This window comes from Eptatretus burgeri, chromosome 2, assembly GCF_056783735.1.
Source record: "Eptatretus burgeri isolate ZD-2024b chromosome 2, Ebu_testis_v1, whole genome shotgun sequence".
Lineage (NCBI taxonomy): Eukaryota > Metazoa > Chordata > Myxini > Myxiniformes > Myxinidae > Eptatretus > Eptatretus burgeri.
Window position 1 is genome coordinate 39,917,390 of NC_140962.1, and position 19,099 is coordinate 39,936,488.

The window sequence follows — 19,099 nt, forward strand, 5'->3', positions numbered from 1 at the left end:
TAATGACAACTATAAAGGATAAAGACTGTGTGGCGCTGGAAGTTTGTTATCACCGTAAATGTTAATACGAGTATGTGAATGACACATACCACAGACAGAGTGAAAGTAAACTACAAACTCAGAAAGTGAATTATGACTCAACATTTGACATTTTCTGTGATAAAGTAATCCAGGTAAGACTCAATGATGGAAAGCAATCGATACATAAGAAGTTGTGTGAGATGTTCAATGACCTACTCAGAGTATGCGAAGGTCAGGATAAGGCCAACTACCAGGCAACAACACTGAAGAAAAGACTGCAGGAACGGTACCCAGATATGATTTTCTATCGTCCACCAAAAATGTCTGAGAGCGAAGTGGTGTACATGAAGGACATTGATATTGGTTGCGTTGCTCAGGCTGCTGTTGTAGACAGTAGCTCTACAACAGAAACAGAGTCAACTACAGAGGATGAAGCCAGCCAGGGTCCACAGCAGGGTGACTCAGACCTCAATTTACATGTTCTATACTCGGGAGCACTCATGATGAGGGATGACCTGAACAAACACCAAAGTGTGGACATTACATGGCCCTACTTGGAAATGGTGGAGCTAGCACTAGAGCTTATACGGGAAACTCGTACTTCGAACTGGCTGAAACACCTTGCGATCACGAGAGTGTCAATGCCCTGGTACTTTGTGTACGATCACGTAAACTATGCAAGGTACTTACCCGTTTACTGGCTGGAAATGGCCGGGCTAGAGCACTCCCACCCAGACACCTATCAAGCGTTCATGGACGGCAAATGGACTGCCAAACGGCATACTCGTTATGGATTTAGTAGTGTTGCGTGTTATCAGATCATAGAAGAGACTTTAAATAGGGACGGCAAGACCAGTGGAGGCATCATTGGTTACACTCAGAAAAGCACAGCTGTGAAGAAGTGGATCCTGTCCCAACCAGCACGTGCGGAAATCGCAAGGAAATGTGAGTCCATGGCGGGTATCCACGACGAACCCCGAACGAGAAAGGATTTGGATGTGTCGAGCAAGAAGAAGAACGAAGCAGTGGTGGTACAAGTGATGGACACAGTACTTCAAATGATTAACCATTTCTCCGGCGCTCACCTTGAACTCGTCAATATTAGTTCAGGTGTCATCGCACCGCCAACCACTTCTGCGGACTTGATGAACGCGTATGTCAAGGGAGAGAATGCTGTCGTGCAATTCATGCGTGATCGGCTTCTCTCGGGTGAGGTCCCATTCTTCAGTCTGATTTCGAAGGCCAAATTGGCAACTTTCTTGAAGGCGCGAGGCAAGTCGGTGACTCCCCACCAGCAGACACTGAAGGTTGAAATTGCGAATGAATGTCGCCTTTTCACACGACTGCTGTTGATTGGCGAGAAAAGCAATGTAACACTCCACGATCTGCTTGCATACCCACTGGCGAACATATCTTTCCCGCTGGCATCCAGTGATGGTTCGATTGCTAAGACGGACAAAGCCAAACTCCGCAACCATATACTGAAAATGTGGCCCGATTGTTGTGTGGACACTCGGCCTATCCAAGGTGCAACAATTGTGGATGGAATGGCCATTATTCAGGCGATAAAGGCTGGTTCACTGCCTAACACTTTCGGCAAACTGGAAGAGATGGTGCTGAACATCGTAGTGGCCAAAGCACGACATAACCAATCTTCGAGACTGGACGTGGTGTTTGATACTTACCCAAGTATCAGCATCAAGTGCCTGGAGCACGCCAGACGAGCGGGCAGGGCGGGCGATCTTCAGGTGCGAACCATCTACGGACGTGATCAAGCCCTTCCAAAACAGTGGGCCAATTATCTCCTGAGCGGAGCCAACAAGGAGGCGTTGATAGAGTTCATCGTCGAATCGTGGACGAGAAACATCTCTCCATCAAAACTGGGTGACATGCTGTTGTACGTCAGTCATGGCGGCAAATGTGAGAAAATCAAGGCGTCGAATGGTGTCATGACTGTGTCGTCTATACCTGAACTTGAATGTGACGATGAGAAAGCTGACACGAAGCTCCTGCTACATGCCGCTCACGCGGGACAGAATGAAGAGTCAGTGCGCATAGAGAGTTTCGACACCGATGTGTTTGTGTTGGCATTGGCTCACTCGAAGTTGATTCAGGCGTGAAATTTCCATCTGGTCACAGGAAGTCCCAAGGACATTATCGTCGTTGACATTAGGAAGCTGAGTAATGCCCTGGAAAGTTCTGTCTGCGATGCGTTGATAGGTTTGCACAATTCCACGGGAAGTGATACCACCAGTGCATTCCACGTTAAGGGCAAAACAAGGCCATTTGACTTGATGATGAAGAGTCCCCATCTCATCACCTGTTTCGGGAGCATTGGTCGAGAATTCACGCAAGATCAGAATATCATTCACGACCTGGAACAATTCGTCTGCGCCATGTACAATCAGCCGACCATGAAGAGTGTGGATGAGGCTCGCTACAAGCTATTCTGCAGCCAGTCGCTGGGAGAACAGAAGTTGCCGCCTACAAGCGACGCTCTGATGCTGCATTGCAAAAGAGTGAACTATCAGTCTGCGATCCACTACCGCGTGACGGAGAGGTTTATAGAAGCCCCTTCTCCTACATTTCACGGATGGGTGGAACGCAACGGAGCACTGATTGTTCACTGGCTGAACAAACCACCAGCACCGAAGGAACTGTTAGAGGCGACGAAATGTAATTGCAAGAAGACGAAATGCGAGACCAACCAGTGTTCTTGCCGGTCAAAAGGACTGTCCTGCACAGAGTGCTGTGGGTGTCAAAACTGCCCCAACGATGAACAGACCCGTGCAGAAATGGAACTTATTGATGATGAAAGCAGAACTGACGATGATTCCGACGAACTGTGAATGCGGGTGTCACACTGCTTTTGCTGTGGTGATCTACGACACAGTCGTATTTAGGTTGGTTAGCACATAATAGTGGACTTGAGTTTTGTAATAGCAGCAGTCAAGAGCCGAATTCAGCAACCGCTTCAGAGCAAGAAATACTGGAGTTCTAAGACAGTAATCCACGTGTGGCGATTCTAGTTTTCATCAGGCTGAGTCGCGCAGTCTCTTTATCTTTGATTTAATCCGTAAGAGCCAATGTAACTGTCTAATAGGCGCTGTAACTGCCTTTAATAGTCGATGTAACTACCTTTAATAGCCAGTGTGGCTGCCTTTTAAGAAAAAAGTTGCCTTGGTCAACTCGAAGGCCTGTCTGGTCGGTCCAGACGTTTTCGGCCGGTAAAAATATGTAACTGCTTCCGTTTACGACCTTTAATTATAAACTTCTTTAATAACAGTGAATAGGGCTCTGTATAAACATATTGCATCATTTTAAGACCTCACAAGAGTTTTCTTTGACGTACATATCAGTCTAACCGTGATTCTTCATTTCTGTGTCAAAATCGTGCTTTAATGTTCGGTTTATCTTTAATTGCCAAAAATGACCAATTGTGTCACATCCTCGACGTGGAAACAAGTGGATTTGGACTCGGTGTCTAAAATTCTTTAAGTATGCCAAATTTCATTCAGATTGGTGATCTGCACAACGAAATCATTTTCTGAAGGTAATAGCGAGTACCTCCACATGGTCTTGCATCAGTCAGTGGTCGTGTCAATGTCGAAGGCAAAAAAATACCTGTTGAAGACATGCTTAATTTGGTGTTTCGATGGGTGGTTGAACCTGATGTGTAAAGCAGTTAATAGTCCATCAACCACTGAGCGGGGGATCACGATCCGTTCACGAGGGGGCTGGAATGGTTGGTTATCTCTGATGACTAGGAGGCCATCGTTATCCACAGTCACTACTGCGAGGTACCTCTTGATGTCCCCCACCTTTGTCAATTTTCTAGAAGGGCGAGTACCTTGGGATAGGTGAGAATGGGTGCGTCTGAGGTCAAGGCACTCCAGTTGAGTAGCATGCCAAGCAACGCGGCTCGTAAATGGCATTATGGCTGTGCCGTCCAGTACTTGACCTACAGAGACACTGCGCATGACGGAAGCCTCCATTTCTTCAATAAACTTGCATGCTTGACAGCTTGCGTCGAGACACTCTTGAGGGTTGCGACTCCCAAAATCAGACGGCAAGTTGGCGATACCATCAATATGCCTAACCTGCACACAGTAACGGCTGGCAGTGGACAGGAATGAAGTTACTCAGGATCTGGATGAGAATTCGCCATGCATAAGCTTGTTGTACGCTTAAACACAGGGGTGACTGTCTGTCAACACTTGGGCACTGTGGTGAGACTGGACGATGAAAGGTGCGAAATGTTGGATGGCTACTCCAATACACAGGACCTCTACCTCGCAAGGCAGCCATGTGACCTGGTGCTTACGGAGTTTCGCGTTGAAGAACCCCGCTAGACGCAAAATGCCATCACTGTGCGCATACAATGTAGCTGCAATTCCTTTGTTCTTGACAGATCCATCAGTGACCATCCACAGCACATCGTCAGGTCAAGGTATAACAATAGTCTTGCAATTCTTCAATGCATTCTGAGCAGATTTGAAGGCATGAAGTAACTCATCAGCCCACACTATCTTGTCACATTAAGCTTTGCCCGTGGTAGCCATGTCGAGAGGATCAAGCAGGTCAGCATAGCCATGTAAAACTCAGCTGAGATCTTTGTATGCTCCCACAAATGACTGCAAAGCCCGAACAGTCGAGGGGGGCTCCACTGCGGAGAGGCTAGCAACTTTGTGGGGGCTTGTGCTCAATGTTCCGTCACGCCATGTCCATCCCAGTACTGTGGTTGACCTTGGGCAAATAATAGTCTTTGCCGCTGAAAGACGTAGGTTGTTCTTCTGCAATGCGACCAAGACTCGGCACCATTTCTTAAGTGCATTTTCAGTTGTAGCGCCTCCAATGTAGAGATCATCAGCCATCTTGGCAACACAGCCGTAGATCAGGTTCTTGGCAATAGACCAGGTTCTTGGCAATAGATCAGGTTCTTGGCAATAGATCAGGTTCTTGGCAATAGATCAGGTTCTTGGCAATAGATCAGGTTCTTGGCAATAGATCAGGTTCTCCAACGAAGGTTTTTAGCCCACCCATGACACGCTGCCATACCAGCCGGGATAATCCCCCACGCGCATGCGCGGAGCCATACATGATAAAACCACAACAACAACATTAATAGCGTAGTACTTGTCATTCTTCAATCTGTGCAGGTGACGGACCTTTCTAGTGCACTTTGTTCCTTAATTGTTTATATGTCACATGTATAATGGGGATGGTTTAGTGATTTTAGTCTTTTTGGCTTGGAATGATCAAGTCCGTTTGTGAATTCATCTGTCCCTTGTTATAATGTTGCTTTTATCTGCATCTTAATATGCATTTTAATTATATTACAATGTTCTGTTTTGCAGCCATTTTTCTTTTGCCTATGTTTTGAATGTTTATGTTCGTTTGAATAGAACCATTACTACTCCCACTACTATTACTAAGAGAAGCCAAATTAGATGACCCTTAACCACGATCTTCCCTGCTTGGGAGAGGAAGATACAAGGTGGCATCCTCTTCCAGAATAATCCCGTCTTGGCGGCGTTAAAGAGCTGCTTCGATTGATTAGTTCCACGAGCAGAGTACCCGCCCCATGGGCGATCTTGTTCCAAGCATGCAACACGTTCTTCTGATGCATACCTTTATTTGGGCGGTGTATAGGCTACTGACACCTCTATACCGGCAAAAAGAAACAAAAACCCATGAAGTTATGTGCATGAAGCAAAAACATACCATCTGCTTATAATTCAAAACACTTCACTGCAATGGAAAACGTGGGGACAGGAATACTGAACTGTAAATGGTGAATATTTGTAATACCCTCCCCCACCTGGAGGCAGTGCGACAAAATACAGATTTACATGGAGAATCTGTGTCCATCCCCCCCCCCCCCCAAAACCACCAGAAAAGTTAAAAACACCCCTATACATTAATTGGGGTCATGCTGATCTGATGTAGCAAGTCTGAATGGAATCGGCCCACAACTGTAGGAGTAGTCGCATGACAAACAAATAAACAAACACACAAACACCGGTCCATGAATTATAGTGAGAAAAAGAGAAGAAAGGGGAAAGTGATTGTGAATTTAACGTTCCATCTTTATTTTCTTTTAAACATTGTTCCTAACAATCAGGGACAGGAACAACGCAGGCATGATAGGCCGAATGGCCTTCTTATGCGCTTAAGTTCCCTGTGTGTATTTGTGGAACACTGTTAAGAACAGGAAGAAATGTGGAGGGGAGGACAGAGAGCTGGGGGTGAGGGTGCATGGAGTTGGAAAAGATAGATTGAGACATTGGGAAGGGGTGAGGGGGGATGGATGGAGGACTTGGGGTTGGAAGTGGGATTGAGTACTTGGGGTTTGGGGCAGTTGAGGACTTGAAGAAGAAAAGGGGAGGGATTAGAGAGTTGGCTTGGGGGAGGGAGGGCAGAGAGGGGACAGAGTTGGGATCGAGTTGTTTGCGGCTTCTGAGGGGGTTGGGAGGAGGGGAGGGAGTTGAGGACATTGGGTTGGGAGGGGGTTGAGGATTTGAAGAAAGGGGGAGGGGAGCACAGAGTTTGCGTGTGGTGGCAGGGGGTGGGCAGAGAGAGGGGTCAGAGTTGTGAGGGGGGTTAAGGACATGGGATTGTGTGTGGGTGGTGGGACCTGAAGTCACTTTTTACATGATGCAGAATTTCCATGGGTCCATGATAGTCCCCTTGTGTCTTTTGGATATCCAGGTATTTTAGGTTCTCTTGGTATTTTTTGTCCTTGGGGTCTTTTGGATGCCCTGGGTATTTTGTGTCCTCTGGGTGTTTTGTTTCCTCGGGTTATTTGGATCCCCTGGGTCTTTTGGATCCTCTGGGTCCTTTTGGTAGTCTAGGTCTTCAATATCCTCAGGGTCTTTTCAGTACTCAAGGTCTTTTGGGTGTTTTGGTGTCTTGTGGGTCTTCAGGGTCTTTTCTGTCTTATGGGTCTTTGGGGGCATTTTGGGGTCTTTTAGGGTCTTTCAGGTCTCTTGGGGTCTTTCAGGTCTTTTGGGTCTTCAGGGTCTTTTCAGTCTTCTGGGTCTTTGGGGTCTTTGAGGTCTTTGGGTATTTAAAGGTCTTTGCGGTCATTACGTCCTCAGGGTGATTTAGATCCTCAGGATCATTTGGGTCCTCTGGGTCAATTGGGTCTTTTGGGTCCTTGGAGAGGGGGCGGGGATGGAGGAGGGGGGTCTTTTGGGTCCTCTGGGCACTGTAGGTTAAGTATTTCAGGTTACAGTTGTGGGTGACGTCAGGTCAGCTGTCCAACCAATGGGTGATGAGCAGATATACATACATAATACATACATACAAACATATGTACATACATACATGCTGTCGTGGACCTGGCGGTTAGTTAATCCCCCCCAACCCAATTTGTGGTGACGGGCGGTTAACAACGCCAGCCCGCATAGCCAAGCGTTTTTTCCTTATTAAGAGGCAGACATGTTGATGCTCAGAGATTTTAACGCGCGCGGGAGGGTGGGGCGCAACGCCAGAGCAACGGAGGCTCAGATGGATGGGGGTTTATACTCGAACCCCATGACAAATACACAGACACAGCAACTTAAAATAAACATGGGCATTTCATGAAAATAGACAAAATTTTACAAAGGACAATAATCAGAATATCATAACACGTGAGGTAAACTAAAGTCGAAGTTGAGGCGCCTCTACACACAGACTTAAATATGGACAAGGGGAAACAAAATAACAGAAAATCCTTCCTGTATTCTGGTACTTAGCTTGGTCTAGAGATGGTCTTTGTGGAACTTGGAATCGAGGCGCTTCATCCTGCGCGTGTAGATGCGTGCAAAACAGCACCAAGTCACTCTTGCAGCGGGACAAACGTACGCCAGGCTGTGTGAGCGGTATTCAACACCAAGGCTTAGAGACCCCGTGCAGCTTGGAATGGCGCCGTCCCCTTCGGTGACATACATGAGGCTTTGAGGCCAGTCTCACACGACCAGCCAAGAGTCAATGGCCAGTGTCTTGCTTCACCACGCAAGCCAAATCGCCTCAGCACCACAAATACTAGAATTGTTCCGTCCTCTTCATGCGTCGAAGGAAAGCCAGCCGTAATGCCCTCTTCTTACAGGCCATCTCCTTGCTACCTTCTCTCTCTCGACTGCAAGCGCCCCTCACTCCGCCCTCGTGTGTTCCTTCTTTATATGAGCTACTTCCCCATCCTCTCTGATCGCCTGCCTACTACGCCCTCCTCTTCTTCCTGCCACTAACGTCACGCCCATCAATCATCAGCCTCGATGGTGTGACTTCGCCCGCCGTCACCCTTGGATGTCGGGCTTCTTCCTACTCACAATGGTCCATTGCATTAAGAATCGCAATGCAGCTCGGTTGTAATGGTCCATTGCTGGTTTGTAATACAAAAAAACATAGAGAAAAGTCATGGGGGGGGGCAATTACATACTGGGGGAACTTATCCTTAATCCCTATCCAATTGACACTGCACCAACCCCATGTGGTGACATGGAACACTGAAGCTCACAATTTCCCTACTTAATTACATTGAGATATCTCCTACATGTGCACGGACCAAACAACTCTATTCAATCCTAACTTTCCGATTAAATTCCTCCATCTACCCCCACAACCGTAACAATACATATGTACATACAGACATAATCACATCCACTTGCTCCATTATATATAGATGAGTTGCGGTAGCCCTCGGAAAATAAGGGCATGAGAACGGGGGTTCGAGTATGGGTGCCGGAAAGTGTGGTTTGAGAACGAGGTTCAAATATGGAGTTGGAAAATGAAGATTTTGGAATGAGGTTTTGAAGGATAATGAAGGTTTGGGAATGAGGTATGAAGGTTTATGAATGAAGAAGAATACAATGGGGAAGGTTCTACTAACAATCACTGATCCCGTAATGACAGCCCACAGATGCCGCATTGTCACCTCGTGCCAACCCATGTAACAACTCCATCTTTTCATGAAACATCATAACCTTTCTTTGTCTTTTGGCACAACTAACTGTGTCCATCACTTTACGTTTGGGCTAACTAAAATCGATGCACGACAAACACAAGGCTCCTAATGGGAGATAATCGTACATGCACGGGACACAAACAATGACTCATCTTACCTCAAAAACTGTGATTGGCCAAAATGAAACCCGCGATAACGAAATCTGAACACACTACGTTGCTCTCGCAATTGGTCGAAATCCGCGATATTAAGAACCCGTGATATTTGAGGGCTTACTGTACTGTAGACATAAACTTTATATAATTAAATGTGCTATAAATTAAACTCCTTTGCTTGGTTGTTTGTTTATGTGAAGTATCCACTTACACATTATTTTCTGTTTTAGTCAAGAAAAACAAGGTTCTTTGATTGATTGATGTTCAACTGACAGTCAAGCATAGTCCAGACTTGTTTCTGTTCTAAAGATGAAACACATGCAATACTCGAACACACAGACGTAGCACTGTACACAGAAAAGTAAATGATGAATGGCTTTTTCTCTCCCTCTCCCCCTTAGCCCAACTGATATAGACAGCTCGCAAACATTCCCGAAAGCTCCTCCCTCCACAAACCACTCGTAAATATGAGATGGTTATATATTCGGACAGAGCCAGAAACTGCGCATTACCATATGAGGAAGCAACGAGAAAATTCCCCGAATAGTTGTGATCTTTTCATGAGATGTAAAATCTAACTTCAACATTAACACTTGTCACCTTCGCACTTTGCGTCTATTCTCAATAAACATTACAAAATCATATATAATAAACAATTTATTCCATATTGAATCAGGTATACAAGTGTTAACACCACACTGAACACAATTCGTTGCCTAACAGTCACTTGTAAAGAACTTGGGACCATTTTGATATTCTTTGACACTTCTTTTCGACCTGTCCAGGTGCCAACCAGCCGTTTTCCCCGCAGCCAACAAGCTATGATTATGATGCACCTCTCTCTGAGGCCGGAGACCCCACTGACAAATATCATCTTTTACGATCGACCATCGGCAAGGTCTTGAGTGGTATTTGTTTGTGCAGGGAATATTGATGGAAATGACAATGCAGTGGGTAATCATTTTCCTTTTTAACCATAATTATTGTTGTGAAACTTGGGAGTTTGCATCATAACTTTGAGTAACCATTTATCTCGTGCATCCACATTTCCTTGGCAAAAGGAATTATCCCTGATGGCAGAGCCCATTCAGCTTTGATTGCATTGTCAGGTAAATTATGTTAACCTCAACCACCATCTTAACTGTGACCTTTAAAGTAGTCTAAGACCTCATGGGCTTGCACAAATGATGATCTTTGCGAATTGGTTCTGAACTGACATTTTAGATGTCCTTCAGGGATATGCTTCATTTAGACATTCTCGTGTTGTTAAATGAATACCAAGTGGCCTTCCACATCACTATACAAGCTGGTCTCTCTGTTGTCAGTATTTGAAGTTGCCCCAGGGACCGATTCTCCCAGCAACACCAAAGTTTGCCTATGGATACGTCATCCTGAAAACGGTATCTTTTACTGTACTTTGGCTTCCTCCCCTCCAACACTCTCACCAACTGTTTGTTCTACTCACCACATCACTACTTCCTGCTTAAATTCCATCAAACCTTCTCTTCTTTGACTCTTGGCTCATCTTTACTCTCTTCCTGCAGAAAGTTTCACTCTTGGATGCCTTGGATGTGCTGTCTCCATACTACAGACACAGCCCATTCCCACTCACTTTTGAGCAAATGAATCAGGTGGATATTTGTGTCATATCTTTTATCTATACGAATAAATAGCTGTGTGTGTGTGTCTCCTCCATAACTCCAAAACCATAAAACCTGGCAGTCTGAAACTTTGCTTGCATACTAAGGGAACTCCAAGGAAGTGCACGAGTGAAAACTGGGTGTTTGGATTAATTCAAACACCCCTTTTGAAGAGAGTTAATGGCCTTATTTAATTATATCCTTTATCAGGCGCATCCTCAGCCACCTCACTCTTTGGAGTCTTCAGGTGTTTCCTGGGTAACCTCGCTGGGGTATGAAGCCACCATGTTTTTTGGCCTGCTCAACCATGCCTTGACTTGGAACAGGCCGCAATGATTTCTTCATGCTAAAATTTTTTTTCACTTTCCTCACTCATATTATCAAATGCCTGTTCACCATAGCTATGAATCGCTGTATACATCACTTTTGTAAATACTATAGTTTTCAAATTAGGAGTTTTGGAGCTATTTCATGCGTTACACGATACGATTTTCGACGATCTATTCTCACAGACTAATTCAAGGATATCATTGAAATATTATTTTGGTTTTGAGGATCGAACATTGTCCGTACTAAATAAGTGTCGGAAGCTGAAGTGAAATCTGATAATTTAAAGAAATAACGAGGCTTATAACTAAGCCGATATTCCAATTTACTTTAAGCAAGTAAGGCTATGCTCCGTCCTCAATATATACATAAGAAAATGTGAAATTTCCAAAGCATTAAACTTACACTGTTTATAGAATTATATTGAGTGAACAAAAAATTTAGGAACGTGCCAAAATTAAAGAGCTTCATTGAGCTGCATGATTTAATGCATTCACTGCAAGACCTCACGCCCTGTCCCCCAGAGGGACTGCCTATGCATAGAGTCTGCGAGATCTGTGTCTGTATTTTCAGAGGTTTCGTGAGGTGCTCTACAGGGAATCAAAGCAAATCTGGTGAAAAACGGATGTTTTAAACTAAAGTTATAACGTTTGCACGGACCACGAACAATGTACCATGTAACATGTGCACAGACGAGCAGGCAACATGGCGGATTAATTATCTGCAATGTTTATTTCACAAGCGATTAAACGTTGCGATATCTCCGTGGTTGTTCAACTTTAAATATATGGTATGCATTTTGTCTCTGGACGTGTCTGAGCGGGAGTTTGTCTCTGGGCAGATTGGCTCCAGATGCGTCTGGGCAGTGTTTGTGTCCGAATGTATCCGGGTGGTTTTTATGTCCAGATGGGAGATAATCTCTGCACCTGTCTGGGCAGTGTTTGTCTTTGGATGTGTCCGGGCTGTGTTTATGTCCAGATGGGAGTTTATCTCTGGAAGTGTCCAGATGGGAGTTTGTCTCTGGGCAGCTTATCTCTAGACCTGTCCATGCGGTGTTTATGTACAGACCGGAGTTTTTCTCTGGACAGCTTATCTCTGCATACGTCTGGATTGGAGTTTGTCTCCGGACATGTCCGGGTGGTGTTTGTCTCCGGACGCGTCCGGACGGTGTTTGTCTCCAGACATGTCCGGGCGGCGTTTGTCTCCAGACGCGCCGGTGGTGTTTGTCTCTGGACAGCTTTGCTCTGGACTCATCCGGGCAGTATTTATGTCCGGTCGGGAGTTTGTCTTTGGATGTATCCAAGCAGTGTTTGTGTCCGAACGGCTTGGCTCCAGATGCATTTGACTGGTTTTGTCTCCGGACATGTCCGGGCGGTGTTTGTCTCTGGGCTGTGTTTATGATATAACCGTAGAAAATGGATTTCAGACATTATTTTGTTTCCCTCTTCACTGTTATTCTTTGCAGAATCATTTTGATGAAACAGTATGAATCATAATTATTAATGCTCCACCGCACATCTGCCTTCCCTTCCTCTCACCTCACACTGTCTTACCTTCCCCCACCCCTCCTCGCTCCCCCACCCCTCCTCGATTTCCCCACCTCTCCTTGCTTCCCCACCCCTCCTCACTCCTACACCCCTCTTCACTACTACATCCCTCCTCACTCCCCTCCCCCCTCTCATGCGGCACATTTGATTGGTCGAGACGGCATACAATTTTACACATGTACTGCTAAACTGAAGGTTTTTAGAAGTGCACGCAAGGCAATTTGTGTTCTACAGTGTTCAAATATATCATTGAATGGAAATAAAATATAAGTTTCAAAGACGATAAAGAAACAAAACAAACCATTGAATCGGGTGTTTATCACTGTTGATGCACCCTCTTTTACACCACCTTATTTAGCAGTTCTTTGTGCCTGTTGTTCGTTTCCTTCATGACGTCCTTAAAATCAGTAAATTTTCTGTTTGAATTATTTTCAATTTTGTGTGACAGCCAGAGAGGCAAACAGAGTAAAAAATATTATCTCACTCATCATTGCGCATGTGTGATCGGGACAAATTCAGAGATAAAGTACTGCTAAACGGCAGGTTTGTCTTCTGATTAATGTTCAAAATATAACATTCAATTTAAACAAGTTGTTCTTCGATCATAAACTGATAAGACAGATGGACGGACAGCCATGAACCAATTGCTTAACCCCGCTTTTTGTTTAACGTGGGCGGGGTAAGGAATATGAAATCCGATAAACCTTATTAACTAGGAAATAGATTAAATCTCTGTAGAGCTGTTAACTTGTTTAATTACTGTTTAAGTTTGAAGTACACAAGGGAATGTCAGAATATAATTTCCTTTTATCTTGATTTTAGTGGATTTTGTGCATTCTTTGTGATAAACTTTGTCGTACAATTGCAGCCATGGATGAATGAGATGCCACAAGTTACCTGAGAAATGTGTGTTCCCATGCAGGGCCATGGTTTTCTGCTTTATAGTACTCGCTTCCCTCATGCATATCCCAACGGCACACTGCTCACTTCTCCCTTTGATGGCATACATGACCGTGCTTATGTCATGGTAAATGGGGTAAGAGATGCATTTTCATTATCACTCATTGCTTCTCAGGAATTGGTGTAACTTCAAATTGCATTTGTCATAATATTCATCATTCCTCATAAAAAATGCATACATGCATATGTTTTCATGAATCCTTAAGAATAGAATTTGCAGAGATTGTTTCAGAACATTTTTTTTTCAGTTAGATGCTATTTGAACTTCCCACTTTGATCCCCTTTTCAAAAATTACAATGAAGAAGATTAAGAAAGGTAAATCACCTTGTCCAACTGGAATTGTTATTGAGATTATAGAAGCATCAGGAAAACTGGGAGTAAAATGGAAAATGAACCTTTGCAGAATGATATAGAATTGGGGGAAGATCCCTGAAGATTGGTTTGGTAGCATTGTTATACCTACCAATAAGGTATACCGATTAAATATTCCATGGCATTTATTATTATTCAATTGAATTCAGAATGGGATTTAAATAAATTAAATTCAAATTAAATGGAAGACCATGGATTAAAATAAATCCTTTGATGACAATCAACCATGAAGGGAGATACATTACTGCCCTCATCTTATAGAGGGTTAAAATTGATGGACCAAGCCTTAAAAAAGATTATTGAACAAGTCTTTTAAAAGGTGATTGAGGAGAGATTAAGGGAGGTCATAAATATAAATGGTAACCAGTTTGGGTTTATGAAACGGTGTTTTTCTGATCAACAACTGATGCAATTTTCATTATTGTTAGTAATTTTCATTTACATTAGTAAATTACAATAGTAAATTACAACATTATTGTTGTAATTTTCATTACAAATTGTTTCATGTATTTGTTCAATCTTGAAAAAGAATATGATATATTACGAAGAAAAGTTGTTCAATGGGCACTTCGGAAGCAGGGATTGACAGAAGTGCTTGTAAGGGTAGCAGTGTCAATGTATCAAAGTCGGAGAACAGCAGTGAGAACTAAAAATGGATGTCCGGAATCTTTAGATGTGAGGTTGGTGTATGTCAGGGATCCGTGTTAAGTCCACTGTGGTTTATTCTTGTGTTTGAATAACTCACAAAAGAGGTTTGAGTAGGATTTCCTGAGGAATGATTATATCCAGATGATTTACTCTTGACAGCTAAAACAGAGCAACAAGCAAAGATGATGATTCACAGATGGAAGGAGGCAATGGAGAATAAAGGACAAGTAAATCTGGGTAAGACCATGATTATGGTTAGTGGCAAGGAAAAAGAAAAGTGGAAAGTGGCCATGTGCTCTGTGTGGCAAAGGTGTTGGAGGCAAACTCGATTCAGTGCTCTGTTTGTGAAAGGTGGTGCAACAATAAATGTTGTGAAGTGAAAGGCAGTTGGAATCAGGCTGCTCATAGGTTTAAATGTAAGGAATCGTACTAAAATACACAATTTGGTGTCTGTCTGTCTGTCTTTTTGACGGCGATACATTCGGTTCTTATGTATCCAATCTCAACCAAACTTTACAGGATTAAGAGTCACACGGTGGAGGTTGTAGCGACTTAATTTGAGCGACAAGGAGGTGTTCTGCCTTGGCTGAAATCTGTGTTCAGGTGTATATCTGTGATAAGAGAGCTAATAGTGGCATTTTTCCAAGGCCGCTTCTAATAATAAATGTAACAAGAAAAAGAGCAATCAGAGATTGCAGACCCTCACCAGGACTTGTTTTGTGTGGTGTTTGTGTAATTTTGTGTAGTGTATTTTGTGTGGAGTTTGTGTACTGGTGTGTTATGTAATTAATCATAGACATAACTAGAACTACCACTTTATAACTGCTGGCAGTGATGACCGGGTAGGAAGATCTCCCGCTTTGATGCAACCCCGTGTTGATCGGACACCTGACCCTGATCCATGACGTTTTTTATTATTCATTTGAATTCAGAATTGGATTAAAATGAATTCAATTTTAATCAAATGGAAGACCAAATAGGTACAGTCCTGCATTTGAGTCATCAGAAGGAACCCAAAGAAGCAAAAAGCAAAGATGAAGTAATCAGGAGGAACCTGGATAGGAATCACATTTCAGCTACTACTCCTCTCCCCTCAAACCCATCAAGGCATAGCCAAATGAGCCTTATTCCCCCAAAAAACAGAAAAATCAAAAAGAACCCAGATCAAAATAAATAAATAAATTCTGGCTGCCAGACCATGCGTCCAATCAGGTTGAAATTTAAAATGTATATTTCCTTTCGCTACTTTCACATAATTATGAGTTTCACATCGATCGATGAAGCAGTTCAAGAGAGAATTTTTTAAAGAGTTTTGCTCAATCCAGTATGGCTGTCAGACCATATGACATCAATTATTCGTGAATACCCTGGTATCACCAAGGCTTGGAGAACATTTCTGTGAGGTCTCCCTTCGATCTGTCCAGTCATTCTGGAGAAGAAGATTTTTTTTTATAGAGTTCAGGGTGAATCCAAGAAAGCTGTTAAACCATGTGACCTATGATGCCATAGGTGTGAACGTTTTGTTCCTCATGGAAAGGCGGTCATACATGCAACGTTTCACCTTGATCTGTTGGGCTGTTTCAGAGTAGAAGATTTTTTAAGGTTTTAAAAAATATAAAACAATATGGCTGCTGAATCACGTGACCGATGATGTCATCAATTTCTTGTCTGTGGACCAATTTATCCCGAGATGACCCTCAAAAATTTTCATACTGATTGGTGTAGCATTCTATGTATACAATTATGACATCATAAAGAGGGCACCTATGACATCATTTTTAAAAATCACAATTATTCCCAATGAGGACGACTTGCCATGTGCCAAATTTCAATTTTTTTCATTGATGGGGTTTCGGAGATACAGAGGTCCAAAGTTTTTCGTTTTATCAACATGGCTGCCACACCACGTGACATATGACGTCATAGTCATATTTTACTGTAATTCACCGTCTGTCCATCTGTCTGTTCCCAGGTACTGCAAAAACGGCTGAACCGATCGCAACCATTTTTGGGGTGTTTTAACCCTGGGGACCCCTTGGAGTAAAATAGGCATAAATATATAATAACATGACCCCCGTGATGGCTCCCGTAGGGAGCGGGTGCTTCTTGTACTTATCATTATAACATTCTACATGAGTAGGCACTCCTATGGTGAAAATTTTGGGTCAATCCGACAAGCGGTTGCAGAGAAAAACACAAAAGTTCTGTGCTGACAAACAAACAGACAATGAAATAAACGGACCCAAAAAGAAATACTCTCTCCTCTAGCGAGGGTAACAAGGAAAAGAGCAATCGGAGATTCTGGACCCTTGCCAGGACTTGTTTTTCTGGTGTTTGAGTAGTTTTGCGTGGTGTTTATGTACTGGTGTGTTATGCAATTAATAATAGACATAACTAGAACTGCCACTTTATAATTGCTGGCAATGATGACCAGGTACCAACCAATATTTCCTGCTTTGATGCAACCCCACTTTGATCGGACACTTGACCCTGACCTATGGCATATATTATTATTCAATTGAATTTAGAATTGGATTAAAATAAATTTAATTAAAATCAAATGAAAGACCAAATAGGTACAGTCCTGCATTGGAGTCATCAGAAGGAACCCAAACAAGCAAATGGCAAAGATGGAGTCATCAGGAGGAACCTGGATAGGATACACATTTCAGCTTCTACTCCTCCACCCCCAGACCCATCCAGGCACACCCAAATGAGCCTTATTCAAAAAAAAAAAAAAAATAGATATTGTTACGAATTTCGGTCCGCCCGGCATGCGATCGGCCACGTAACTCAAATCGCGACCGCGTCGCCCACCGGAACGGACAATTCAGTCGTGACCCTCCGTGGAACTCCCGCCAGGAGCTAGTCACTGGTGGGTCTTTCGACCACACCACAATCAAGCCAATCGGCCACCCGCACAGGATAGGGTTGTTCGCCAAACTCGACCTACCTAATTACCTACACGGGTAGTTAACCGGGCGATCGTACCTCGCCGCTGGCCGGCCTAGGACACGAACCGCTTAAGCGGTCCATTCTGTGCTTCAGTGATAACCGAGCGGTGTTTTCGCCGGCCCCGACGGACGTGATTACACTGAACAACAAATTTCAAAAAATTTTTTTTACTGGAGATGTGTAAAGTGATTAAGACTAATTTGGGTACGCTGATTTCAAAAATCATAACCGTTTTGCTGTATCACGTCAGGATTTTCAGGAACAGAAATATTCCCATTGCCTAGAAGTCAGGATTTCAATGAAATTTACATATGTCTTTAACATGTCTATTTCGTACAATTGTTGTTAACTTGTGTTATATTTCTTTCTTTCAGATAAAGATGAGTAGGCGTTCCTGTACCAATCAACCTGACAACTTCTGTTATGTCTGTGGTCGGTATACCAAAAAAGATCAACAGCGAAGTATATCTACAGCAGTGAAAATGAAGGCCGCCTACTTTCACTATACTACTTCGGGTGTAAGGTGGGGGACCAAGAACAGAGCTGGGCACCACACATCTGCTGCACAAGCTGTCACACAACCTTGACTCAGTGGTTGGTGGGCAAGCGCGCGAGCATGCCATTTGCGGTGCCCATGATATGGCGTGAGCCGCAGAATCATCATGATGATTGTTATTTCTGCTGCACAAGCATCGCCGGCTTCAACAAGAAGAATAAAGGTCACATCAAGTACGCTGACTGCGTCTCTGCTCGTAAACCTGTGCCTCATGATGACGAGAACCCTGCCTCCAACACCTCCAGCTGATCAGAACATAGCTGTAAGCAGTGGTGAAGAGGATGGTGATGATGAACCTTTTGAACCCGACACTCAAGAATCACACCTTCTGAACCAGGGAGACTTAAATGATCTTGTAAGAGATCTCTCGCTGTCAAAGGTGAAGGCAGAGCTGCTTGGATCAAGGCTGCAGCAGTGGAATCTACTTGAACCTAACACCAAGATATCCTTGTTCAGAGCACATCACAGAGACATGGCTGAGTTCTTTGAGATGGAAGACACGATGACATTCTGCAGTGACATCAACGGTCTGTTGAAAGAACTTGGGTGTGATCACGATCCTGCAGACTGGCGCCTCTTCATCGACTCGGGGAAGAACAGCTTGAAGGCTGTTTTGCTCCACAATGGCAACGAGAAACCATCAGTCCCACTGGCTCACGCGTTCAGCATGACAGAGACCTATGAGACTATGCGGCAGCTGCTTGATTCCATCAAGTACAATGACTTCAACTGGCACATCTGCGGAGACTTGAAAGTGGTGGCGCTGTTGTTAGGCTGCAGTCAGGCTACATCGAAATACATGTGTTTCCTTTGTCTCTGGGATAGCAGAGACGACAAGAATCACTGGACGAAGAAAGATTGGGAAGAGCGAAAAGAGCATGTACCTGGTCGACACAACGTGAAGCATGTCGCCCTTGTCGACCCAGCCAAGGTTTTCCTTCCACCACTCCACATAAAGCTCGGCTTG

General features: G+C 43.9%; 1 protein-coding gene across 6 annotated transcripts in view; it reads left to right on the plus strand.

The window, feature by feature from the left end:
- Window positions 1-19,099, plus strand: part of GLB1 (galactosidase beta 1) — a 65,148-nt gene that overhangs the window by 36,824 nt on the left and 9,225 nt on the right. For all 6 annotated transcript variants that reach the window (XM_085868301.1, XM_085868329.1, XM_085868310.1 and 3 more), the window contains 4 exons: window positions 9,912-10,024; window positions 10,452-10,526; window positions 10,671-10,757; window positions 13,563-13,676. In XM_085868301.1, the coding sequence (XP_085724427.1) occupies window positions 9,912-10,024; window positions 10,452-10,526; window positions 10,671-10,757; window positions 13,563-13,676 (389 nt within the window). The remainder of the gene's footprint in view (window positions 1-9,911; window positions 10,025-10,451; window positions 10,527-10,670; window positions 10,758-13,562; window positions 13,677-19,099) is intronic.